At 46.4% G+C, this 27,217-nt stretch overlaps 1 protein-coding gene across 1 annotated transcript; it reads left to right on the top strand.

Moving 5' to 3' along the window:
* The first annotated feature begins 2,132 nt into the window (after positions 1–2,132).
* Positions 2,133–26,180, top strand: LOC146359719 (plasminogen-like). Its single transcript, XM_084818672.1, has 10 exons — positions 2,133–2,287; positions 4,109–4,248; positions 10,237–10,351; positions 12,624–12,763; positions 17,143–17,281; positions 18,184–18,258; positions 18,730–18,870; positions 23,845–23,939; positions 24,884–25,029; positions 25,455–26,180. Exons 1-10 carry the CDS (start codon positions 2,133–2,135, stop codon positions 25,617–25,619), a joined length of 1,311 nt encoding a protein of 436 aa, XP_084674798.1. The 3' UTR covers positions 25,620–26,180.
* The last annotated feature ends 1,037 nt before the right edge of the window (positions 26,181–27,217 follow it).

Genomic DNA, 27,217 nt, shown 5'->3' with positions numbered 1-27,217 from the left:
CCAGGGAGGTGGTGGGCTCTCCCACACTGGAGGCATTGAAGATGAGGCTGGACAGCCATCTGTCGGGGATGCTCTGACTTGGATTCCTGCATTGAGCAGGGGGGTGGACTCGATGGCTTGTAGGCCCCTTCCAACTCTACTATTCTATGATTCTATGAGTGCAATAGCACCCTCCTGCTCATGTCCCCCAGCAACTGATATACATAGGTACTATCTCTGATACTGGAAGTAGCGGCATATCGCCATCATGACTAGCAGCCTTTGATAGTTGCATACATACAAATCTCCGTCTGCTGACCTTCTGGCTAACATTTTGTTTCACCTTAAAAGATACATACACATTTATATTTCGGGACATTTATAGTACCCTGCTTCGTTAAAAAAAGAAAATAAAAGCTGATGACATAGGAACTCCCTCACAAGCATAGGCTTCCTCTTCATGTCAGTGGAGCGGGCAGCTGCATGGTCCTTTGTGCACACGGAGCTGCGCTTCCATTTAAGTGAACGGGAGGCCACATATGCTGGAGCAGTTAAGCGCAGTCAGGGTTTGGGGTACATATATAATTCAGTTAATTTCTTGTGTGTATGTGTGTGTGTGGTGATGTTATTATTATGTAATTGTAATACATGCATATATTTTCTTCCAGGCTTTCTACATGAATGCAAGAGGGGAAACGGACGGGACTACAGAGGAACTGAATCGAAAACTCGGAGGGGTGTATCATGCCAGCGTTGGGCAGACGAGAGCCATCATAAACCCAAGTATGACCTTTTCCCATCTGAGCAGAACTGCTTCCCATTTTAGGCAGCCCTGCAACTGCGTGGATGTTTGAGCTGAATTTGCTGTGGGAAACGTGTAGAGCACAATTCAGCAAACATTAGGCCACCATTCTCTGCTTACTTACTTGGGAGTTAGTAGCCCCACTGAATTCTGTGCCACTTACTTCTGTGTAAACATTCATGGGGTTGTGTTGCATGCCTCATTGATGAAAGCCCAAGCCAAGAGTAGGTCCCACTGAATTCAGTAGAACGAATTCCCAGGAAAGTGTGAATAGGATGGCAGCTTTATTTCCTAACTTTTGCTAGATGGTGCCAATAGAGTATGAAGAGGAGATGTATCACGCAGGGGACCATACTGGGGAGCTGTGAGCATATGAAACATATGCGCCACTACTTCTCACATACTGCAATAAGCAGGAGTTAAATACCTGCAGTACTGCGTAAAGCATGAAGTGGCTCTTATTTGACTGCAATTCCAGTCAGGAGCCAGGACAAGATAGCATTTATGTACTTCCTGACTGCATTGGCAGTAATAGGTGACAAAAGGATTAATCAGAAGGTACAGTGTTTTCCTGGGAAACACTGAGGGACAATAATTTATAGCTGTTACAGGGGGAGCAATCAATGCTGAATTACGAACTTGCCATTGAAATCAGATGGGTGAGCAGCTATTTAACTTTCCTTTGTTCGGTCCCCAAAGGGCTCCAACATTACCCAAGGCAAACCTACAAGGATATATAGTGTTTATATGAAACATCTAAAGTGGTCAAAGCGCTTCATATACCTCGGGAGTGGGCAGAATGTAGATTGGGAGCTACTGGTAGGTATCTGGGTGGTTTGCAGTAGGACTGTAATGAGAGCAAGGGTTCAGGGAACACAACCACACCTCTGCCATGGCCAGCCTTCTGCTAATGGCTTAACTCTACACCTCAGCATTGTAGTAAAAAAACACAATAGAGCCAGCAAGCCTGAAGTCTGCCGAGCCTTGATTTATGTTACCTTGTCATTCTTACCATGAGCCTATAAGATATTGATCTGATTTTGCAGATGAGAGACTGAGGCTGAGGGCATGTCCACATTTAGCAAAAATGCTGCGGCATTACCGAGGCTTTGCCTTCCAGAGTCTTTGCGCATTTAATGGCTGGCACAATATATGTGCTCCCCCCACCTCCGCTTTTTGCCAGTTTTATTCCCATATGCTTAATTCATACCGCCAGCAGATGATGCTGTTTTATTGCGCAATTTCAATTTATTACAGCATGTTCAGGGTTTTATAAAAAGCTCAGCGAGTGCCTGGGAGTGCATTGGCACCCAGCACTCTTGGGAGGAGGCCAGGACGAGAGCGCTGAGGAATGGCCAAGCCAGGACCCATCCTGCCTCTACCAGCGGTCAAGGGTTTCCTTAACAGCCGATGTGTGTTGAAGGCCCTCGGCAGCACTCCTCGGGAGGAGGCCAGGCCAAGAGTGCTGGGGGCTGACTGCGCCAAGGACACGGCAGCCAAGCCCTTGTGTGCATAAAGCACAAAGGCTTGACTGCCAGAGTCCTTGGTGCAGAGAGGAGAGGCAGCTTGCGCGCCTCGCCAGGAGGGAAGGGAACGGAAGCAGGTAAGCTCACCGAGTGGGTCCGGACTGCACGAGCTGTGGGGGAAGCTCATCAAGCTGCCTTGCATCCTGGATGGAGATGGGTCTATCCATCCCTAATTGGAGGTTGTTGACATCAAGAAAAAGGACCCATGACCTTCCGTGAGTGAATGATCACGAGCGCACGATCCATGCCTCGTGTAGAGACACTCGGAGAGTGGCTAACCAAAGGCCTGTATGGGAGTTCCTGCACACCCACCTCATTCCATGTGTCAACAAGAAACGAGTAGAGTGGAAAACTGTACCATGTAGAAGAGGGAAGGGATATCACACCTCAGACCACCAGGCCAAATCTCGGTTGCCTGGGCCCCAGTCTAGCCATGTGGGGCTCTCCAGATGCCCACGCCCCTTGCCCTGGCCCCACCCATTCCCCCTGTCTGCCAGTCATTTGATGGTTTCCTGGTTTGTCCACCCCCCCTCCTCCATGCTAAAAGTCTGGCTTGGTCACTCGCAATTAGAGCTTTAAGCTAAAGCATGCTGGTATTTTGACCCCGGCCCATTCGCCTTTGCCTCTGAACACCACTGGACACTGGCCCACAAGAGCTTCGGGCTGAAAGAGGTTCAACATCCCTGGCATAGGAGTCACACAGAAGCATTACGCTTTCCTCTGTATGAACACAATATGTAGAATATACAGACAGGGTGTGGGACTTGCACATCCACAGGGAATGAGAATGGAAGCCATGCGGTTGGGTGTGCAGACTGCCTGTTCCTGAACTCAGCCTACCAACCTCCCCAAGTTGGACATAGCCATGCATGTTGATTTCAGTGCAAATGGTCATTAAACTGCTGTTTTAAATTTCAGAGCAGAAATCATATATAATTCAATCATCAAAAAACTTGCCGGTTTAAAAGAGCAGATGATAAGTCTATCTCACATTGGTCCAAACTCCACAAAGCCAGGAAATTGGAAGCCAAGGCTGATGCCTTATCTGACATGCCCCACGATCAGTCATGATGATGTGCAATGTCACAAGTTGTGCTTGCTGACAACTTACCTTCCATGCACCCACACTTTTCCTGGGTCTTTCAGTCCCAAATCCAGATTGGGAGGATCGAGTGCCTGGGACCAGCAAAGATGCTCCACGTTGTCCTGGTCCTGTATTGCCTTATGAAGCATCTGAGCCTTACTGTATTGCTAGAGGAATCCTACCGGGAGGTGACCGTGTGTATTACATCACCAGAACGCTGTCCAGTGCAGAAAAGAAAATCCGGAATGTGGCCTTTCACGTGTGCTCTGCTCAATACAGGCTAGGACAGCCCCCTGACTGCTGTAGAGGGCATAGGCCTGAGCCATACCTGACAAGTTGGCCTTGATCTACCTGCGTTCTTGCTTCAAAAGGATGAATAGCAGCTTCAGCAAGGGCATTCTGATTGGGGAAATACCTTGGGGAAACTCCCCTCCCATAGGACTGCTTCACCAATCCAATTTGTATGCACACACGCCCATATGGCAGCTCTGAAGTTAAGGCAATCTGAACATGGCTCCCAAACATCACATCTAATTTGGTCCCCGGTTCCATTGAAAGCAACAGAAGAATTAGCTGTGCTGTTTCACACAGGACTCAGTTATGACTTCCTTTAGCTGGTTTAAGATACAAAATAATTGTGATGTATATACTTAGTCCCAAAGACCCTGGGGAAAATTTGTGGTTCCCTGCAATACTTGTTATCTTTGTTTTTACTAGTTACTCACCTACAACTCACCCTGGTGCTTCATTACAAGAAAACTACTGTCGGAATCCTGATAATGATGAGAAAGGCCCCTGGTGCTACACAACAGATCCTGCAACCAGATTTGATTATTGCAGCATCGCAGAATGTGAAGGTGAGGATGTACACACCAGAATTTTATTTTTTTGCAAGGCAATTCTAGATGTACTATAAACAGGTATAATTCAATGATGAAGAATTCCATTTGCCTCACCTGCACTACCAGACTATTTGCAAAACCATTATAGCAAATATTGTAGTAGCACCTTGTTAAAAAGAAACTTTATTCTTCTGAGTAGATCTCACTTGTGTTACAGGGTTAAACATTGTTGGGCAATTTTCAGTATTTTGTATCATTTGGTAAGTAAGGGTCAAACCAGAAAAACGTGTTTTTTGTTAGCAGTTTTGAAGAAGCCTGTGGACCATGAGGGGTGTGGGTGTGGGGGGAAGTGTAACTCTTTCTCGCTCTGCCACATTTCCGACAAAAATTTCCTCTCCAAAACCAGCTATTAGCATTTCAAGGGAAGCCTCCATTGATGCCAGGGGAAGCTTCCCTTAAAATGCAAACAGCCACTTTGGGGAGGTGACATTTTTCAGGAGCAGGGCAGTGAGAGAAAGGAGCTGATCACATGACAGGACAGCCCACCATGGGTTACTTAACCCACGATGAGCCGTGGTGCCCGTGGGTGCCAGGTTGCATGTGTAACCTGGCATAAACCGAAACGACCCTGCTACTAACAAGAAGACCATGGCAAGTGTTTACTAGCCTGCCTCACAAATACAGGGGGAATATATGTTTTTGAAAACAGCCTTAGAACAATTTCAACCTCCATCTCATGAGGACTGGGGCAGGGCAGCATTTGCAGATAGAGAATGGCAACTAGGGGAGTGCCTCAGAGACAACAAGACAGGAGAGCCTGATTGCATATCTCCCGAGTCATATCTCGTTTGGCCCACATTTTCACTTGTAAGCAAAGGTGCAATGAGACTGCCTGTGTTTTTCACAGCTGCCAGTGTGCCTCTTGAGGGGATCTTTCAGGGAGCAGATTTGCCTCGTAGCATGTGATTGCATATGCTCCATCCCTGATGGCTAGGTGAGGTAAGCTTCATTGTCGGGCCAGATGGTTCAGGTTGTTCCAGGCCCTGACTAGGTATGGACAATATAGTGGTTTCTGAGAATACAGAGTCTGGCCACCTCTGAACTGGAACAGAGCAAAACAGCCTGCTTCCCTCCAGTTGTGTTGGCCTACAACTCCAAGCATGCTCCAGCCAGCCAGTCTAGCACATCTGGAGGGCACCAAGTTGGGGAAGGCTGTGGCAAAACAAAGTGTCTTAATACACAATGTCACCTACAGTGATAGTTCAACGGTCGAAAATTCACTGAACAAGTGTATTCACATTGACATATTCATGTCAATTCAGAGTCTGATCATGTAAACTGAGACCCTGACATTTCATGCACCTTTGAAGGCTGCCCCCAAATAGTGAGCTGGGGTTTCCTGCAGGTGGGTGGGGAAGGAATGGCCAGCCAGAGAGCAGATGTCTTCTGTAGGAGGATGTTTGGCAATTATTTTCCCATTTGTATTCGAACTCAAACTTAGAAGCGCTTCCAACACAGCCTTCGATGCAATATTGCCTATGCATACCCATAATGAATAAAAGCCCTGCTACGTGAATGCGATCATTTGCCCATCTCTAAGTGTGCATGCTGGATTATGGAACAGGAACGTTTTTGAAGGGCTTTATTTGGCTCTTTAGGTTTTTGGAATGTGCAATGCAAAGACATTACCAATGTTTGTGTTGCCTTTCTCTCACATGAAACATAAATCCTTGTTCTCACACATACTAAAAGTAGATGTGATTTGCTACAGTTGCATTTCATGCACATTGTTTTGTGCTGGCATCATAATGTGCTTATTTGAAAACAGCCAAAAGTGCACTTTTATGGGGTACCTTTCTTATACATTTGGTATATTTAACTCTTTTCCTAGAGTAACTAGCTGTTGTTAGCATAATCAATAATTTTCTTAGTATATCTTCATATTCACCTTTTAATACAGAACTAAATTCTGTTGAATCAAATTCAGAAAAGTGCCAATTAAGATCCAGCACATTTGATTGTTGGCATGTAATAAATGATAACCAATGATTTGGTCATTCACTTTCAGCCCGTTAACATGCTACAGACAGATTCTTGCAGAAGGGTTTAATCTATTATCTGATATTTAATCTATTTGATACTTCATCTGCAACTGCAGTAAATGTAGGGAACCTTTCCCATATTCCCATGTGAACTTTTTTCCCTTTGTCACGCCACTATTTACAGCTGGGAAATGGACATGACTTCATCTGGGTTGAAATACCCTTTAGTTTGATACAGTGAGCCAGAAAGCAAAGTTACACAGATGTCACAGTTGGACCTGTCACCAACTAGACAGTAGATTGTGCCCTGGGTGACTGGTCCCAGGTGACAACCCTGGTGACTGTTTGGTGACCGGTCTTGAGAGTATCTACATGGTCTGGGAAGGGTGAGCTGAAAAAATCTGAGGGATTACCTCACTCTTAACCACAACTAAGGAGGCTATTTGGTCTTCGTTGACCACTATACTGCTGAAAGAATTTGTCCGCTCAGGAAGTGAAATTCTTCTTCTTCAGCGTTATTAGTTACTGCAGTTTGTTACAGAATATAGTGAGCCTGTTCAGATGTCACGCTAAGCCATGATGGTTAGGAGTTCTGAGTTAACTATGGTGGCTTAGTGTGATATCAGAATGGGGTTCAAACCCAACCATGGTAGTTTATTAACCATGGGCAAACCACGCTCACTAACTAACTGCTGCAAGTTGTTTCGCAGCGCTAAGCATGGCATAGTGTAATGTCTGAACAGGCCCTGTGTTTAACGGAGAGCTTCCATAGAGCTCCGGGGCAAGAATGGCTGAAAATAGTCATTATGGGAGTGATGCTGCTGATGGCAGTCATTTTCATCCTTTTTTCTGATTCCATTACAAAAATAAGCAAAAAATAAATAAAAATGTTGAAAATTTGCACAAAAATCACCATGTATCGCTAAATCACGTATTAGCCCCACATAGTGGTAAAACACACATATGCACAAAATCCTTATATTCGTATGGAGATTTTGCACACATGTGCAAATGCCCATTTTAGTGCTCTATGGGGATAATGCGTGTTTTAGCAATATATGGCGATTTTGCATTTTAGCGATATGGCAGGTTTTGCGCAATTTCCATCAACAGCCATCAACAGCACTGCTGCTATAATGGATGTGTGAGCCACTGAGGCTTCTGGGATGCGTGAGGGAGCAGTGGGAGGACTGCAGGAAGGAGGGCAGTTAGAGAGTGGTTAGGCTAACTGAGCTGCAGGCCATGGTTAGCTGCACGTGCGGCAGGGGCTTTCACAGTGGTTAGCATTAACCACCCTGCACCATGGTTAGCCTAACCACCCTGCCCCAATGTGTGTCTGAACAGGGTCGTTAGATCTACAGGAGTACCTGACGAAAACCTTATAGAGTCAAAACAGAAACACACCAGGGTTCTGTAGACTGACAAGCAGAAACGATGTAGCTGTTTTGAAATTTGGATGGACTGTTTATAATCGTTGTTTTGTGCAATCAATTGGCATAAATGTACCACTAATCACTATACATTTTGTAATTCACTGGTCTGGTGCAGTTGTGTAGGTCTCTTACACCTGGAGGGCTGGTCTTGGTGCCACAACCCTGAGATCCCTTATGGGAATCCCCACTGTGGGGGAGCAGGGAGCCCAGTCCCGCTCCCCCCCACCAATGGATCCAGCCCAATGCCTATCATGCCTACACGGTTGTAACAAATGTTATAAATGAAGCAAGTTACTGATAGTCCAGATCATTTTATTCCCAATGGAATTAATCTTGCAGTGGGAAAGGCAAAAACCCTGCACTGTCTTTGCCAATTGGTATGCAGGTGAAATTCCTTCCCAGCCCCATTAAGTGGTGACTGCTTCTGCCGCTGCAAGACATCTTACTACCCGAAGTGGGTAGGTGGGTGGGGAAGTCAGCAACTGCCATCCTGCAGCCTCATCATGGGAGGCCTGCTTTTAGGGGCCTCAGGTTGAGCTGGAGTGAGAACAAAGGAGAGAGATCTCACTCTGGTGGGTCCACCCCTTTGGCCCCACGTCCATCAGGCCCATTGGAGCGCCAGTTGACTCAGCAGTCCTCTCCCTGGGAAGGCGCAGACATTGCAGTTGTGCAACCGCTGCTCACCAAGCTTTTCTCCCTTCGCTGCTGGCCTACGCGCCACCACAAATCACAGCTGTCCAGTAAGACGGGAACTCGGCTTCTCATTCTCTAGGTACAGCACTGAGAGTAGAGAAAGACACTCTATGAAGACAGCTAAAGGAAACAGTTATCAGTTTTTGTCAGGCATAGTACATGTCTCCAGTAAGCATGTATGAAGCGGAGTATGTAAGCCGGGGACACTGCGTGATATTACGTTCCTGGAAGCTGGTGGAAAATCCCAAGAACATAAGAGCCGTGGTGTATCAGACCAAGGGTCCATCTACCCTGGTATGCTATTCACACCATGGCCAACCAGCTGCCTGGGGGAACAACAGTAGGACATGAGTGCAGTAGCACCCTCCTGCTCATGTTCCCCAGCAACTGATATACATAGGCGTACTGTCTGCGATACTGGAAGCAGCAGCACATCAACATCATGACTAGCAGCCTTTGATAGTTGCATGCATACAAATCTCCATTTGCATGCACACAACACAGTGTAACTAGTCTGTTTGACTAGGTGTTTTAAAACCAAGTAGAAAAATAGAACCTGTATGTCTTCCGACATTGGATGATACTGCTTGGTTATGGGAGGGTTGCAGCTGGAAGACGATGATATCTGGGCCATCCGGAAAATTCTCTGAAAGAGGCAACACCCTCCCCAAAGTGCTGCTTCCCTGATCTTCAAAACAGCCTCTTGGGGCTGCTAATTCGTTTTTTAAGAAAACGTGCACGGGAGAGCCCTAATCATTGACCTTCTGGCTAACGTTTTGTTTCCCCTTAAAAGATACATACACATTTATATTTCGGGACATTTATAGTAGCCTGCGTCATTAAAAAAAGAAAAGCAAAGCTGATGACATAGGAACTCCCTCACAAGCATGGGCTTCCTCTTCATGTCAGTGGAGCGGGCAGCTGCATGGTCCTTTGTGCACACGGAGCTGCGCTTCCATTTAGTGAACGGGAGGCCACATATACTGGAGCAGTTGAACTAGGGATGTCAGAGAATTCTGCCCAGATTTTAAATGGGCTCAAATTGTGACAAATGTGGTCTGTGGAATCCTCCTCGGAACGGGGCGGCCAGGCTGACCCGGACCGGAGCTCACGCGGATCCAATTTTTTTTTCTCCACCAAAGGGCGGATTTTTGGAAAATAATTACAGAAATAAAAATGTAAATGGGAAATGGAGGAAGAAAGACCGTGAGCAGCTTTACCCTTTTTATGAGGCATTTTCCGGAGGCTTTCCTTCGCTGCGGCTGAGCCGTCCACGGAAATCCTTCATCTTTTCTGTTTATTGTCTGTGGAGGTCAGGTGAGGTGAGGTGAGGTCAGGTCAGCTGAGGTGAGGTCAGAACCGCTCAGGTGAGGTCAGCTGAGGTGAGGTCAGGACAACTCCGGTGAGGCGAGGTCAGGTGAGATCAGGTGAGGTGAGATCAGGTGACCAGAAGTTACATGGGGAATCCCCACAAGGGCTTTACTCTTACAGAGACCGAGGGCACGCGGAAAGGATTTTTCAGCAGGAATTACGAAGTATTTACGTACGTTCCAGAGCCAGAAAAAATGGGGGGGGGAATCTGGGGCAGGCGGATGGCGGAACGGGGCGGCCCTCGGCTCTGCGGCATCCTCGGGGATTCTGGGGGGGGGAATGGATTGCCTCCCCCCTGTGTGGATTCATCCGTTCAGGTGGGGAATCCGTACACCCCTATGTTAAGCACAGTCAGGGTTTGTGGTTGGGGTACATATATAATTCAGTTAATTTCTCATGTATATGTGTGTGTGTGGTGATGTTATTATTATGTAATAATAATAAATGCATATATTTTCTTCCAGTTTTTCTACGTGAATGCAAGAGAGGAAATGGACAGGACTACAGAGGAACTGAATCGAAAACTCGGACAGGTGTATCATGCCAGCGTTGGGCAGATGAGAGCCCTCATAAACCCAAGTATGACCTTTTCCCATCTGCGCAGAACTGCTTCCCATTTTAGGCAGCCCTGCAAGTCTGTGGATGTTTGAGCTGAATTTGCTGTGGGAAACACGTAGAGCACAATTCAGCAAACATTAGGCCACCATTCTCTGCTTACTTGCTTGGGAGTTAGTAGCCCCGTTGAATACTGTGGTACTTACTTCTGAGTAAACATGCACGGGGTTGGGTTGCATGCCTCATTGATGAAAGCCCAAGCCAGGAGTAGGTCCCTCTGAATTCAGGAGCATGTATTCCCGGGGAAGTGTGAATAGGATGGCAGCTTTAGTTCCTAACTTTTGCTAGATGGTGCCAATAGAGTGTGAAGGGGAGATATGTCACGCAGGGGACCATACTGGGGAGCTGTGAGCATATGGAACATACGCGCAACCACTTCTCACATACTGCAATAAGCAGGAGTTAAATACCAGTGTACTTGCAGTACAGTGTAAAGCATGAAGCGGCTCTTATTTCGCTGCGATTCCAGTCAGGAGCCAGGTGACTTGACAAGATAGCATTTATGTACTTCCTGACTGCATTGGCAGTAATAGACGACAAAAGGATTAATCAGAAGATACAGTGTTTTCCTGGGAAACACTGAGGGACAATAATTTATAGCTGTTAAAGGGGAAGCAATCAAAGCTGAATTACGAACTTTCCATTGAAATAGAATGGGTGAGCAGCTTTTAACTTTCCTTTGTTCAGTCCCCAATGGGCTCCAAAATTATTCAAGGTTTACCTCCAACGATATATAGCATTTATATGAAACATCTAAAGTGGTCAAAGCGCTTCATATATCTCGGGAGTGGGCAGAAGGGATATCACACCTCAGACCACCAGGCCAAATCTCAGTTGCCTGGGCCCCAGTGTAGCCATGTGGGGCTCTCCAGATGCCCACGCCCCTTGCCCTGGCCCCACCCATTCCCCCTGTGTGCCAGTCATTTGGTGGCTTCCTGGTTTGTCCTCCACCCCTCCTCCATGCTAAAAGCCTCTCATGCCACTACCAAGGCTTAGTCACTCGCAATTAGAGCTTTAAGCTGAAGCATGCTGGTATTTTGGCCCTGGCCCATTCGCCTTTGCCTCTGAACACCACTGGACACTGGCCCACAAGAGCTTCGGGCTGAAAGAGGTTGAACATCCCTGGCATAGGAGTCACACAGAAGCATTATGCTTTCCTCTGTATGAACACAATATGTAGAATATACAGACAGGGTGTGGGACTTGCACATGCACAGGGAATCAGCATGGAAGCCACACGGTTGGGTGTGCAGACTGCCTGTTCCTGGACTCAGCCTACCAACCTCCCTGAGTTGGACATAGCCATGCATGTTGATTTCAGTGCAAATGGTCATTAAACTGCTGTTTCAAATTTCAGAGCAGAAATCATATATAATTCAATAAAAAAACTTGCCGGTTTAAAAGAGCAGATGATAAGTCTATCTCACATTGGTCCAAACTCTACAAAGCCAGGAAATTGGAAGCCAAGGCTGATGCCTTATCTGACATGGCCCATGATCAGTCATGATGTTGTGCAATGTCACAAGTTGTGCCTGCTGACAACTTCCCCTCCATGCACCCGCACTTTTCCTGGGTCTTTCAGTCCCAAATCCAGATTGGGAGGATCGAGTGCCTGGGACCAGCAAAGATGCTCCACGTTGTCCTGGTCCTGTATTGCCTTATGAAGCATCTGAGCCTTACTGTATTGCTAGAGGAACCCTACAGGGAGGTGACCCATATGTATTACATCACAAGAACCCTGTCCGGTTCAGAAAAGAAAATCTAGAATGTGGCCTTTCACGTGTGCTCTGCTCAATACAGGCTGTGACAGCCCCCTGATTGCTGTAGAGGTCATACGCCTGAGCCATACCTGACAAGTTGGCCTTGATCTACCTGCCTTCCTGCCTCAAAAGGATGAATAGCAGCTTCAGGAAGGACATTCTGATAGGGGAAATACCTTGGGGAAACTCCCCTCCCATAGGACTGCTTCACCAATCCAATTTGCACTCACACACACCCGTATGGCAGCTCTGAAGTTAAGGCAATCTGAACATGGCTCCCAAACATCATGTGTAATTTGGTCCCCAGTTCTATTGAAAGCAACAGAAGAATTAGCTGTGCTGTTTCACATAGGACTCAGTTATTGACCTTTAGCTGGATTGAGATACAAAATAATTGTGATGTATATACTTAGTCCCAAAGTCCCTGGAAAAAATGTGTGGTTCCCTGCAATACTTGTTATCTTTGTTTTTACTAGTTACTCACCTACAACTCACCCTAGTGCTTCATTACAGGAAAACTACTGTCGGAATCCTGATAATGATGAGAAAGGCCCCTGGTGCTACACAACAGATCCTGCAACCAGATTTGATTATTGCAGCATCGCAGAATGTGAAGGTGAGGACGCACACACCAGAATTTTATTTTTTTGCAAGGCAATTCTAGATGTACTATACACAGGTATAATTCTTTTTAATGATGAAGAATTCTGTTTGCCTCACCTGCACTACCAGACTATTTGCAAGACCATTATAGCAAATATTGTAGTAGCACCTTTTAAAAAAGCAACTTTATTCTTCTGAGTAAATCTCACTAGTGTAAGATACAGGGTTAAACATTGTTGGGCAATTTTCAGTATTTTGTATTATTTGGTAAGTTCCCCAAGTACAGGTCAAACCAGAAAAGTGTGTTTTTTGTTAGCAGCTGTGAAGAAGCCTGTGGACCATGAGGGGTGTGGGTGTGGGGGGAAGTGTAACTCTTTCTCGCCCTGTCAGAGTTCCAACAAATTTTCCTCTCCAAAACCAGCTATTTGCATTTCAAGGGAAGCCTCCGTTGATGCCAGGGGAAGCTTCCCTTAAAATGCAAACAGCCGCTTTGGAGAGGTGACTTTTTTCAGGAACAGGGCAGTGGGAGAAAGGAGCTGATCGCATGACAGGACAGCCCACCATGGGTTACTTAACCCACAATGAGCTGTGGTGCCTGTGGGTGCCAGGTTGCATGTGCAACCTGGCATAATCCTAAACAACCCTCATATAACCCTAAAACAGACCGTGGGTTATGTGACGGTTGTTTAACACTTGCCTAACCCACCGTCACCGGGTTTCCATGACACAACAACCCCCAAGTGGGGGTTGCATATTCAAAACGGTGGCCACACGTGCTAAAAAAAGAAAAGATAATGCAAAGAAATTGTGCATTTGTAGCTGTACTGAAGACGCTGGACGCATAGCATAAATTACAAATTCAAGAAGGCAGTATGAACAGATTAGCTTAGTTGAGACATATTCAAGGAAATAGTCCTAATATAACCTGAGCTCTAAATTTCCCAGTGGGCATGGCTATAACACACTTAGGGTGCAATCCCATGGCCTCTAGACAGCGGCTAGATGGCCATAGGATTTTTTCTTTTTCGGGAACCGACCTCAGAACCTGCACTCCAAGGTCATTTCCCAGACAGCTCTGGTTATGATCTCTGGGCTAAGCAGGTGTAAAGTGAATTCAACCTGATTTACGTATTTGTTGTTGTTCAGTCGTTCAGTCATGTCCGACTCTTCGTGACCCCATGGACCATAGCACGCCAGGCCTTCCTGTCCTGCGCTCTCTCCCAGAGTGTGCTCAAGTTCATATTCATTGCATCGGTGATGCTATCTAGCCATCTCATCCTCTGCCGTCCCCTTCTCCTTTTGCCCTCAGTCTTTCCCAGCATCAGGGTCTTTTCCAGAGAGTTTTCTCTTCGCATTAGGTGGCCAAAATATTTGCGCTTCAGCTTCAGTATCTGTCCTTCCAATGAGCACTCAGGGTTGATTTCCTTTAGGATGGACTGATTTGACCTCCTTGCAGTCCAGGGGACTCGTAAGAGTCTTCTCCAGCACCACAGTTCGAAAGCATCAATTCTTCGGCGCTCAGCCTTCCTTATAGTCCAGCTCTCACAGCCATACATTACTACTGGGAAAACCATAGCTTTGATTAGACGGACCTTTGTCGGCAAGGTAATGTCTCTGCTTCTTACTATGCTGTCTAGGTTTGCCATAGCTTTCCTCCCAAGGAGCAAGCGTCTTTTAATTTCATGGCTACAGTCACCGTCTGCGGTGATCTTGGAGCCCAAGAAAGTAAAATCTGTCACTGCTTCCATTTCTTCCCCTTCTATGTGCCAGGAAGTGATGAGGCCAGATGCCATGATCTTCGTTTTTTTAATGTTGAGTTTCAAACTAGCTTTTGCACTCTCCTCTTTCACCCTCAACAAGAGGCTCTTTAGATCCTCTTCGCTTTCTGCCATTAGGGTGGTATCGTCTGCGTATCGGAGGTTGTTGATAATTCTCCCGGCAATCTTAATTCCGACCTGTGATTCATCCAGCCCAGCGTTTCTCATGATGTACTCTGCATATAAGTTAAATAAGCAGGGTGACAATATGCAGCCTTGTCGTACTCCTTTCCCAATTTTGAACCAATCGGTTGTTCCATGTCTGGTTCTTACTGTTGCTTCTTGACCCTCGTACAGGTTTCTCAGGAGACAGGTAAGGTGGTCTGGTACTCCCATCACTTTAAGAATTTGCCACAGTTTGTTGTGATCCACACAATCAAAGGCTTTAGCGTAGTCAATGAAGCAGAAATAGACGTTTTTCTGGAATTCTCTTGCTTTCTCCATGATCCAGCGAACGTTGGCGATTTGATCTCTAGTTCCTCTGCCTCTTCGAAACCCAGCTTGTACTTCCGGTAGTTCTCAGTTCGCATACTGCTGAAGCCTAGCTGGTATGATTTTGAGCATCACCTTGCTGGCATGTGAAATGAGCGCAATTGTGCGGTAGTTTGAGCACCCTTTGGCGTTGCCCTTCTTTGGAATTGGAATGTAAACTGACCTTTTCCAGTCTTGTGGCCACTGTTGAGTGTTCCAGATTTGTTGGCATATTGAGTGCAGCACTTTAACAGCATCATCTTTTAGGATTTTAAATAGCTCAGCTGGAATGCTGTCATCTCCGCTAGCTTTGTTGTTACTAATGCTTCCTAAGGCCCACGTGATTTCACTCTCTAGGATGTCCGGCTCAAGTTCAGTGACCGCACTATCATGGCTATCAGGAACATTAAGATCTTTCCTGTATAGTTCTTCTGTGTATTCTTGCCACCTCTTCTTAATCTCATCTGCTTCTGTTAGGTCCCTGCCTTCTTTGTCCTTTATCATGACCGTCTTTGCACAAAACGTTCCCTTGAGATCTCCAATTTTCTTGAAGAGATCTCTAGTCTTTCCCATTCTGTTGTTTTCCTCGATTTCTTTACATTGTTCATTTAAGAAGGCCTTCTTGTCTCTCCTTGCCATTCTCTGGAACTCTGCATTCAGTTGAATATATTTTTTTCACATTATTTCTAGGATATCTTTAAGGGTAAAACCCTGGTGACAATATACAAAAATCCCTGTATGTGTTGGGCCCTTTAGCTCCAACAGAGTTGCCGAAAGCTAGCCCCAGCCCCCAGCCCATCCGCAGCACAAGACACACGCAGCTACAGTGCCCAGGCTTTCCTGGGCAAAGGGAATGACTGTTGAATCAGTTCTTTAGCGTGGATGTACCTTGTTTATGTAAGAGAATGAAGAGCTTGACATGGGATTGCCAGTTTGGGGGACAATTCTGTCTTCCTGATCATGTCTAGTTCTGCCTTCAGAGCCAATTCATCTGATCACATCAATGAGCTCTCTGTGTGATAAATTGGTACTGTCAACTTGCTTATGTGAAGCTTTTATCACTGACCTGTTTTTGTTAATGGTAGTTAAATGGACAATGTTTATAAACACCAGTAATTGCCATATTCACACACTGCAAGAATACATTTTATTTTATTTTATTTATTTTAAATTATTTTTAGGCTGCGTTTAAGCATAAAACCCTATTGACATTGTCTGGTCAGTATACAAAATATCTGTTTATTGTATCAGTTTCAAGAGTGACATGATTCTACCATACCTTGGTATGTCCATTACAGTTGCCAGTCAATACTTTGTCAACATCGACTAGAGCTATCTAACTGAATAATAGAGATGTATGTAAAATACCATCCCTTGTCCATATCTTTCCCTGCTTCAAAGACTAAGGCTACAATCATATTCACATTAACCAAGGCATAAGCCTCAAGTGGGACTTAGTTTGAAATAAATATGCAGGATTGCGCTACACAGTGGGAAGTGTGTACACATCATTCTTACTGAGTTTCCTTTACAGCAGTTAGGTTTATTTCACTTGACTGATTTCACTATATTGATGCATGTAAATGGATGGACTTCCATCCACTGCTGGGCTGCGGCCGCAAATGGCGTCCAGTGTAGCGGGCACCATTTGTGTCCCTGCATTAGCCGTGATAGGCTACGTATATATTTATACTCTTTTCGTGATGGGCTACGTAAATATATACGTAGCCTATCACGGCTAACACAAGGACACAAATGGTGTAGTGGCCGCCATTTGCATCCCTGCTCTTTGCCGTGATAGGCTACGTAAATACTTACATAGCCTATCACAGCTAAAGTAGGGAGGCAAATGGTGTCCACAGACCGGGGCAGCCATTTGTGGCCACAGACCGGGGCAGCAGATGGACCAGACTGGCCAACACCAGGTAGGGTATGTCCCAGGAAAGTTTCGCAGGGTGGTGGTGGGGGGAGTGCTCCGTTCCGCCACAGACTCATTGCAGTCCGTGGCGGAATTCTCTAACATCCCTATTCTTGAGATATTTATAATCCTTCCTGACACATTCTACTATACCTCACTTATGTGTCTCTTCCATTCATTCTTTAGCTGCTCGTGAAGAAAGGCCAAGCATACAAAACACCTGTGGAAAAGCCAAGCATACACCAAGACTGTGTTCTGGAAGGGTTGTTGGCGGCTGTGTTTCAGATCCCCATTCTTGGCCCTGGCAGATCAGTCTCCGAACAAGGTATTAAAAGCTACATTCCATTAGGTAACAATGTGGGCTCCTTCACACGAGCTTTTATCCTGCAATTGAGATCACTCCTTCACGGACGTTTGCAGGCTCTTTACATGATGCTGTGACCCTTCAGGGTGTCTCTGCACTAAATGCCCTTTGTTCCATTTTTAAATAGATTGCAGATGATGAGCTATCGAATTATCCCATTGTGTTCTGCTTCAGTTTCCTCCGTGAAAAGAGTTAAAGTGGCAAGAAGAGAAGCAAGATCAATGAAAGATAATGGAAGACTCAGATATGGGGGGTGGAGGGAGGAAGCACATGTAAAGGGAGTCAGTGGTGATCCTGCACTTAAAATGGAAGCAGAAAGCCCCGTTTTAAATGCAGGTTTTTAGGCTGGTGTAGAAATGCCCCGTGTCTCTCATGTGTTGTGTGTGATGGTGGTGGTGGTGAGTGTAATAAATCAGCCTTCCCAAGCTGGACTACAACTCTTATCATTCCCAGATAGTGTAGGTCAATGATGGGAGTTGCAGTCCAATCCATCTGGAAGGCACCAGGTGGGGGAAGTCTGTATGAGATATAGCATATATTTGTGCCTGGGGGAAGTAACCATTTCCAGAGGGGTAGCTGTGTTAGTCTGTTGTAACCAAACAACAGAGAGTTTTGTGGCACCTTAAAGAAAGACACACACACTCTTATTATGACATCAACCTTCATGGCTTGTAATGAAAAGCTTTGGGCTCTCTCTAAAACTGCTTCAGCATTTAAACGGTTTCAGAGGCAACTGCCTGAACAGCATTCATTGCAATCATGTTAATAAGATTGCAGTGGGATAGAGAATACATGTTCACCAGGCAGAAAGACTTCTGTGTTGTGTCATGAAACTAATATACTGCTTTCCCCCTCTCTTTCAGTTTCAATATGCACTTCTGCGGAGGCACACTGATAAATCCACAGTGGGTTGTGACAGCAACTCACTGCTTAGAACGGTAAGCCTTTCTAACAGTAGTCACGACTTCCTCTGAACATTCGTCTTTTGCAGCTGCTCCTATGCTCCCAAATAGTTGCTGCCAACTTGGCCACAGCGGGTTAGGTTCAAAATGGCAGATTCACGTGTGTGGCTCAAGCCCCTCGGGTGCTTACAGATGGAGAACCCCTAGAGCTACCAACTGGAAGGCACTGTGCCAGCAGTCCTGCCTTTTCTTCCCTAATGGGTTTTCTGCAGGAAGAAAACAGATGGAAGAAGTGGTGGAAAAACATGGGATGGGAGGGTTACAAGTGGAAGACAACCCTGTAAAATTCCATGAGTGAGGCAGGGCGATGGCACGACAAAAGCCTCCATTTGGGTCCTAGTCTCTAATAGACCTTTCTAGAGGATTCTGCCCTGGTCATCCACCGTGAAGAGATCTGAGTCCTGGTTATCTGGAGAGGTTCTCACGCAGTAAATCTTCCTCTTGCAGGTCATCAAGGCCTTTTGCTTACAGAGTGGCGGTTGGGTTACACTCAGAGACAGCTTCAGAGCAATCCGCACAACACCGAAACGTTGAGCGAATGTTCAAAGAACCAAATGGGGCAGACATTGCCTTGCTGAAACTGAGCAGGTATCCTTGGTTTCATAGTTTATTTATCTTCAGCAGTGCCTTTACCACTCAGCTCATGTTATTGTGGTGTGTTAGCTTTTGAAAACTAGCTTGGTTTGGCTGTCTTCCATGGTGGCGCAATGTTTGCGTGAACTGGCTCCCAAAGTGGTTGTGGCTTTGATCACAAAGTTTGATCACAGCGCCATGCTTCTTTTTAAAAGTGTATTGCATTAGTGTAGTTGAAATCACTGTAGCTGCAGGGAGCGGTTGCCTGTTGGAACAGCTTCCTGTGGTGATGCAGCAAGGGCCGGACCTTGGGGCCTAAGTTCAGGGCTCTGCAGCCCGGGAGGGGGGCTCAAATGACCACCCAGAGAACAGCAGGTGATGGCAGCGGGGCAAACAGGCCTTGTGCCAGTGTGTGGTCATGCCAGGCTCGCCACAGCATCCTTTCTTTCTTATTTTAAAAATCATTTTACAGTCGGGGAGCTCAGCAAGCATGTACATGGTTACAGGTGCTCATTTTATAATTGTTACTTTAAATAGATATAATCCTTTCCTACAACAAAATGCTGGTTGTTGCCAAGGACATGCATTTACCATCAGGGCAGCAGAAGCAAGCTCCATTTCATTCCAGTAGTCATGATAGCGATGGTGCCATGTTTAAAGGGAATTTAGGGCGGAATCCTATCTGCTGTGCTCTTGATATTCGTAAGCTTCCTAACTCGGAGACTTACGAGTATCCACTACAGAGTGGGAGGTGTGGCGGAGGTGCTCCTTGCCTCTGCCACACCTCCCACTCTGTATTTTAGCTAGTCTAGGGATGGCCGGAGCCCCCCACACCCACCCCATGCTTTGCCTGCCAAACCCCTGCTATTTACCTGACCCAGTCAGCAACGTCGGGCGAGCCAGTGGGGCTGGCGGAGGGGCTCGGCAGCAGTGCGGGGCATCCATTTTGGGGGCTGACAACCTGGTCTCCATGCAAGCCCCATTTTAGCACAAGACCATGGCTGTGTATTTTTCATAGATCTACTGTAGCGAACAATGGTGGCCGTGAAGGGCCATTTCAACCATATTAGAGGCCTCTAACATGGTTGCAATGACCCTTTATGGCCATCGTTGTGTGCAACAGTAGATCTACGAAAAATATTGAGCCCCCATCTTGTGCTAAATTGGGGCTCGCATGAAGACTGGACAGCTGCCGTAAGCCCCAGCCTCTCGCTTGGCACAGGGGGCAGGGGTGGGGGTTTGCTGAGCCAGGTTCAGAGGTGTGGATGGGGGGGATTCAGCAGGTTCCTGGGCCCAGTTGGGCGCCCACACCATCCCTAAGCTAGATGGACATTTAGCTCCTTCTCATCCTCTGTTCACACCTCTGGCATATCATCTGGTGAGGGACTCCCCCCCCCCACCGCCGCCACCATGCTCTCTCTTCCTTTCTCATTTGCTCTCACCTAGTGCTGTCCAGCAAAATGGCCCCTCATCCTGCTCTTTCTGTTGCTGGCCTCTCACTCCAAGTGTTTTTTTTTCTGCCTACAAATCCTGTTAAAATCAGTTTGATAAAGAGCAGGGAACTAAAGGAGGAGGGAGGGGAGGAGGAGAAAGACATGAGCGGGGGCAGGGGGAGAAGGTGTGGGAAAGCTTAAAATCCACTCCTATGGGTAAGAGTTATAATACTGCTAGGTTGGAAAACACATATTTGTATTGCATGGAAACTGCAAGCACCAGAAAAACTGTCCTAAAAGTAGTTTGAGGCCCCATCTATATAGGGGATTTACTCTGGTTCTACTGCACTTCACAGGCATTCATACATGATATTCCCTCCACTCTGCATCAACTGCGAGTTTTCTTACTGTAAAATCCAAGTTTTTGCAAAGTCCTTTTGTGATGGACTTTCCACTTACCACGACTTGCCTGCATTTCGGGATTCTGTGTTGTAAGCTTGCGGTGCTGTTCCCAGGGGGAGTAGGAGTGGCTTCAGCATTGCAAGGACATCAGCTAAGGAATGGAAAAAGTTAACCCTTCCTGTCAGCTTCACCCTCCACTGCTCATGGGGGGGGGGGTCAGTGGGCTGGTGTGTTTGTTAATGGATACCTCCACATGATTATTTATTTATTTATTTATTACATTCCTATACCACCCAATAGCCAAAACTCTCTGGGCGGTTTACAAAGATTAAAAACATTAAAATACAGAATACAGAGATTAAAAGCCATTTACATAAAAAACACACAAACAGATAATACGTACAAGAGAACATATATCTAAAACAACTTCAAGCAAGCAACCTCAAGCAAGCAACTGTAAACATAAGACAATCTAGGATTGATTAAAACTCATCATATGTTGCCAAGTGCCTGGGAGAAAAGAAAGGTTTTAACTTGGTGCCAAAAAGATAACAATGTTGGCACCGGGCAGGCCTCATCAGGGAGATCATTCCACAATTGGGGGCCCACCACCGAGAAGGCCCTCTCCCTTGTTGCTGTCTTCCGAGCTTCCGTTAGAGTAGGCAGCCAGAGGCGGGCCTTAGATGTTGAGCATAGTGTACGGGTAGGTTTGTGTTGGGAGAGGTGCTCCATCAGGTATTGTGGTCCCAAGCCGTGTAAGGCTTTATAGGTTAAAACCAGCATCTTGAATTGGGCTTGGAAACATACGGGCAGCCAATGCAAGCAGGCCAGAGTAGGTCTTATGTGTTCAGACCTTTTGGTCCCTGTTATCAATCTAGCTGCTGCATTTTGCACAAGCTGCAACTTCTGAATAGGGATGGCAGAGAATTCCGCCATGGATTTCAGTGAGGACGAATGCACTGGCATTCAGCCCCCTGAAACCCGTGGCGAAACAGCCTCCCACCCCCGCCACCCCGCGGAATCCCCCCGGGACGAAGCTTACCTGGGGTGGAGGCGGCGGCAGCAGCAGCTGGTCTCTCGGCCGGCTGCTACAGCCACAAATGGTGGCTGTCATAGCGGCCGCCATTTGCATCCTTCCAGGCTGCCGTGATAGGCTATGTAAGTATTTACGTAGCCTATCACAGCAAAGAGCAGGGGCGCAAACAGCGGCCACTACACCGTTTGTGCCCCTACTCTTTGCCGTAATAGGCTACATAAGTATTTACGTAGTCTATCACGGTAAAGGTAGCCACGCAAATGGCATAGCGGCCGCCGTTTGCATAGCTGCCTTTACCGTGATAGGCTACGTAAATACTTACGTAGCCTATCACGGCAGCCTGGAAGGACGCAAATGGTGGGTGCTACGATGGCCGCCATTTGCAGCTGCAGCAGCCCAGCCGTGGCCAGAACTCCGGCTGCAGCTGGCCCCGGCTGGCAGCTCCGTGGACGTGCCACGGAGCGGAGCCAGCCGGGGAGGATTCCGGGGGGAGGGACGGAGTGCCTCCCCCCCACCGCAGATGCCTCAGCGCGGAACCAGGTAAGTGTTTCGTACATCCCTACTTCTGAACCACCTTCAAAGGCAGCCCCACATAGAGTGCATTGCAGTAATCTAACTTGGAGATTACCAGAGCATAGGTAACTGAAGCCAGGTTATCCCTGTCCAGTTAGGGGCATAGCTGGGCCACCAACCGAAGGCATTCCATGCCACTGAGGCCACCTGAGCCTCAAGTGACAAAGATGGTTCCTGGAGGACCCCCAAGGTATGAACCTGCTCCTTCATGGGTGCAATCCCATCCAGATGATCACTCCTTTGAATAAACTTAATGAATGAGACAAGTTCTCTCCTTTGTCTGATTTCTTTGCCTCAAGGAACAATTAGCTGGCATGGATAACTGCTCAGAAGTAAATCACATTCTTTTCATTGAGGCTTACTCCTGGGAAAGTCAGCATGTTGCTTTGGGGATGCCTTTAAAAAAAAAAATCACACACCATTGCATAACCTGTAAAGACTTAATGGATATTTTAAAAAAGGGATGTCCCCAGATGGAGAGAAGTTATTCCTGCAATCCTGCTTTTCCTCCCACTCTCTTCCTGATTCTCTCTGTATTCTCTCCTCCCAATTCACAGCTCCAGATGTGTGAAGCAGCGAATGAGCGGAGATTTAAAAAACATGTTATCCCAAACACTGGGGAGATTTAAAAAATATTGCCGCTACTGAGCCCTGCTGCCCAACCTAGGGCTCGCCAAGAAATTAGCCCCGCATTGGGAAGTGACCGCCAGTCCCAGCATCATCCAGCCAAAACTCTCAGGGCGGTGTGTCTGGGGTGGAGGGAGAATTAGGAGACTGTAGGAAAAGGCAAAGAGATCTTCTCTCTCCCCCCTCCTCAACTGCCGCCCCACTGATCACAAAATAGAGACAGCTGCAATGTTTATAGGTGCATTTTCAGCTCAGTTTTCCTTGAGGCAGAGAAATACAGAGGAGAGAATAACACACACACACACATTTCACATGGCTCTGCTCAATGGAACAAGCTGAAAACACCAGATAAGATTGTCTACTCAGAAGTAAATCACATTGACTTCAATTGCACTTACTCAGCACGGGAGGGGAGAGAGGTGTGGGGAATTGGGGACTGCTTTGCCTTTTGTTTTCAGTCTTTGCTTATCCACAGCAGCGGATCTGCACTTAAGTTTAATGACTTTAAAGAAGGAAACTTGTTGATGCCTGTTGTTTTCAATCTCGACTTATCCACTCTGGAGGACCTGTACTTAAGTTTAATGGCTTCTTGATGTCATGAGACTCCACCCATATATGCCGGAACTAATGCCATTTCTGCAGTCTCCCACGCAAAAGCGGTTCTTTTTATTTTGTATATGCTGCCTTAATTGGCTGCATGTGCCACTGAAGGAGCAAATTCGATTTGCTGAAAATGCGGTTTTAAGCAGAATCACATTGGATGTGTAGATGGGGCCTGAGAAACAGCAGAATATTGAGGGAGAAATAGCGACCAGACAATATTATGTGCCGTGTGCATGAGCCAGATGTTATAAAACCAGGGGGAAACACCAGTGTGAATTGGCTCAAAGTCAAACTTCTTCGAAATGTTTCTTTCAGCCCTGTACTGATCACCAATGAAGTAATTCCAGCATGCTTGCCTCCAGTCAGTTCCATGGTAGCAGGCGGAGCAGAATGCTATGTCACTGGATGGGGTGAGTTAATTCTGTGCAGCTAAGAATGCAAAGTGGTTAAGTAATATTTTTTCTTGACATGATGCTACTCATAATGAGAAAAATATCTGTGCTAAAGGATCCCGACTGTGGACGTAGCTGTCTCCTTTATTTTAATGGGATGTGCCTTCTCTTATAGCTGTGGAAGGTGAGGTACAGAGTGCTACTGCAACAAGATTTTAAGGTGTTTTGCTCAGGATTCTGGGCAAAGTTCACTGAAGGGTGGATTCACATGAGCAATTGGTTTCCATCACAGTCATGGTTGAGGCAGATATCCAGGTTAGTGCAACAAGGACGTAAGAAGATTTCAGTATGTATTGGAGGTTGCATAGCCCATCGCAAGTTTGACAAGCTTAATTTTTGACATTTGCCAGACTTTGGGGTCAGCTAGAACTCCTGTGTGTGCGTGACCTTTCTAAGGATCTCATCTTACATGGATTGCCAACACATAAACTCGCCTTGTCCAGCAAAAGAAAATGGCCATGCGACTTCATGCGTAGGCTACCGCTCGATTTGGTAGATGCGTGTGATGGGTGCACCAGTTCTGGCAATCTGCGCTATACAGTGCATCCGTCTTGCATCCATCTGCACCGTAGGGCTGTGTACTGCAGCGTGGGTGTCTGCGCCTCAGAGCAGAAGCTGGTGTAGGGTCCTCAGATTTCCTCATTAAAGGAGTACAAGTTATCCCACAACGGATTCAGTGCTGGACTCAGGAAATCAACAGGAGGAATAGTTGCTGTCAATGCTCATGCTTATATCCCACTCTTTGGGCAGCTCAGAACTCCCCCTGCCCCCATAAAGTTTCTCATTCAGGCACAGATCAGGCTGAGACCTGCTTTGCTTTAACAGTAACCTCAGACCAGGAAATTTATATTGTTCAGGAGCTGTTCATTTCATTTACATTTTTTTCCACCTTGTTTGCAAAGGAATTGGTGGAGAGGGCTTTCTTCAAGAGTTTGGCTTTCCTGTAATTGAAAATAAAGTGTGCAATCAGCCCGAATTTCTGAATGGCAGAGTCAGAACCAGAGAACTCTGTGCTGGTAATATTGCTGGTGGTGCTGATGCTTGTGAGGTAAGAGAGATTAATGAAGGCATGTTTGGCTTTCTACCTGAAATAATTGCTGTTACTGGCTTCAATGGAAGATTTCTTCCCAATGTAAATAGTATGTTATTTTGGAGGAGTTTTCCTCAGGACTGCAGCAGGGGAGGAAAGTGTTAAATCCCCCTCCATGCCTGCTCTGATCCCTTTAATTATCACACACACACACACACACACTTCTATTTGCATTTTCAAAACCTGCATGTTAAGTGCAAAGATGCATTTAACATCACGTCTAATCTGGTTCTCAGCAAGTCCTGGGTCTGATAATCTCTTGTACAGATTGTTAGGCAATAAAATTTATCTAGTGAGACTTGTTTAGGAAGTTTAACTTGCTTATATAGTTATATTAATATCTTCTATATTTCTTTGTTCATTTCCCTTCTTATCTTTTGTAGGGTTTCGGTGGAGGGCCTCTGATTTGTGCAGAACAAGGACAATATATCCTTCATGGAGTCAACTCTTGGAGACTTGGCTGTGGCCAGCCCATGAAGCCTGGTGTTTATGTTCGAGTTTCTAACTTTATTCCATGGATTGAAAGAATAATGAGGGAAAACCAGTAATCTTTTGTTGAAAGCCACACACACAAGTCACACAAAAGGGATCCAGAGTGCAATGCTATGAAATGATTTGCATGAATGTAAAATAAATCTGTAGAAATGTAATGGCCCCAGGAGTGTAACCAAGTCACCTGTAGTTTTAGAGGGGCCTAGAGATCCATAATGCTTGGCTTAGGTTCATTATAAGTGCAGTTTCCTTGCTAGTGGGCCTCTGAGCATGTGAGATGAGTCAAAGGTTGATAGTGTGGCCTCAGCACATTCCATGCTAATGAAGGCTAGCATCTTATCAGGGCCTAGGATGTGCCTGAGAAGTGAGGCTATGTTTATGCTGAGTTACAGGTGACTGTGCTGGGAAAGTTCTGATTGTTTTCCTTCTGAACAAGCACTGTTAGGCTATGCTGGGAAAGTTGCAGATGAACAGTAATTAACACTTGCTGCTGTCATGCTGCCTCACTGCTGACATGTAAGACCCATTGTACCCCTTGGCTCTGGGTTCAGAGAAGCTGTCTGATCCAACCATTGGGTATGCCTGTATGCTGTAAGTACTCAATAAAGTCTCCTTGTAAACAAACCTGGGTCTGGCTTATCATTCTCTCAGCACCTCCAAACCTTAGCAGCCCACGGCCGGGGCATACAAGAAGCAACACGACCAGATTGTCTTGCTTTCAATCTCCATACAACAGGCTTTGTACGCTGGACAAACACTCATTTACAAGTTGCTAGAGCTTATTGACCAATAAGCCAAACTGGATGTGATGTGAGAAATCCATGAACAGAATTGCCAACATTTGTAAAGTGTGGAGTTACCAGCGTGAAAGCGGTGGCATGGAACTCCTTGCATGTCTGGGTTTATGCTTCCTTTGATCTTGATAAACCTTGACCATGTAGCCTGGAGTTATCAACAAAAGATTCAAAGTTGGACTCTCTATGGGTGTGGTTTGTTTAGGCCCTTCAAGAAGTTATCCCTTGATTGCCTGATGGGTTCATTCCAGGAATCATTCCCTTTCCATGTCTGGGGCTGGAACCCTGTGAAAGGATTGCCTGCATTAAGTGCCCAGGAATCCAGAGCCCCATCTCTTGTGTTCAGAACCATGGAGAATGACAACGGGGAAACCACACTGATGAGGATCTCGATCACGGTAGTGTCAAGGGCTCCTTGGAGGCCTCTCTCAGTCTAATCCAGTAGCTAAGTCCAGACACAGACAAAGGAATTCCTTTCAAAGCTTTATTCTTCTTTTACAACTTAACAACTCTACTGTTTGCAACTAGATCTGAGCAGCACAGTACCTATGCCCTAAGTTGGAACAGTTGGTTCCCGTTTGAAAGGGAATTACTGGCAGACCCCTGAACTTAAGGACTAGGGAGAGTCCCTCCCCTTTTCCCTTGCATCCTCTGGGTGCAGCCGTTGTTTGTGCACCAACCGGGCACTACGCCTCCTTTCCGCGCCCTCCATTTGGCGCCGCTCCATTTGGCGTCACGCGTCCACCAAGTCTGCTATCCGCGCTCTGTCACTCCCTGGACTGCTATCTAAGCTAGGAATGCTGGTGGGAGGAATCTCTGTCAGCTGTTGGCCCTGGGAAAGAGGAGTGTGCTCCTCTCCC

The sequence above is a fragment of the Heloderma suspectum genome, chromosome 1, assembly GCF_057233095.1.
Source record: "Heloderma suspectum isolate Gila_16-S chromosome 1, 16-S_ref, whole genome shotgun sequence".
Classification (NCBI taxonomy): domain Eukaryota; kingdom Metazoa; phylum Chordata; class Lepidosauria; order Squamata; family Helodermatidae; genus Heloderma; species Heloderma suspectum.
This window is presented reverse-complemented; position numbering and strand designations above follow the sequence as displayed.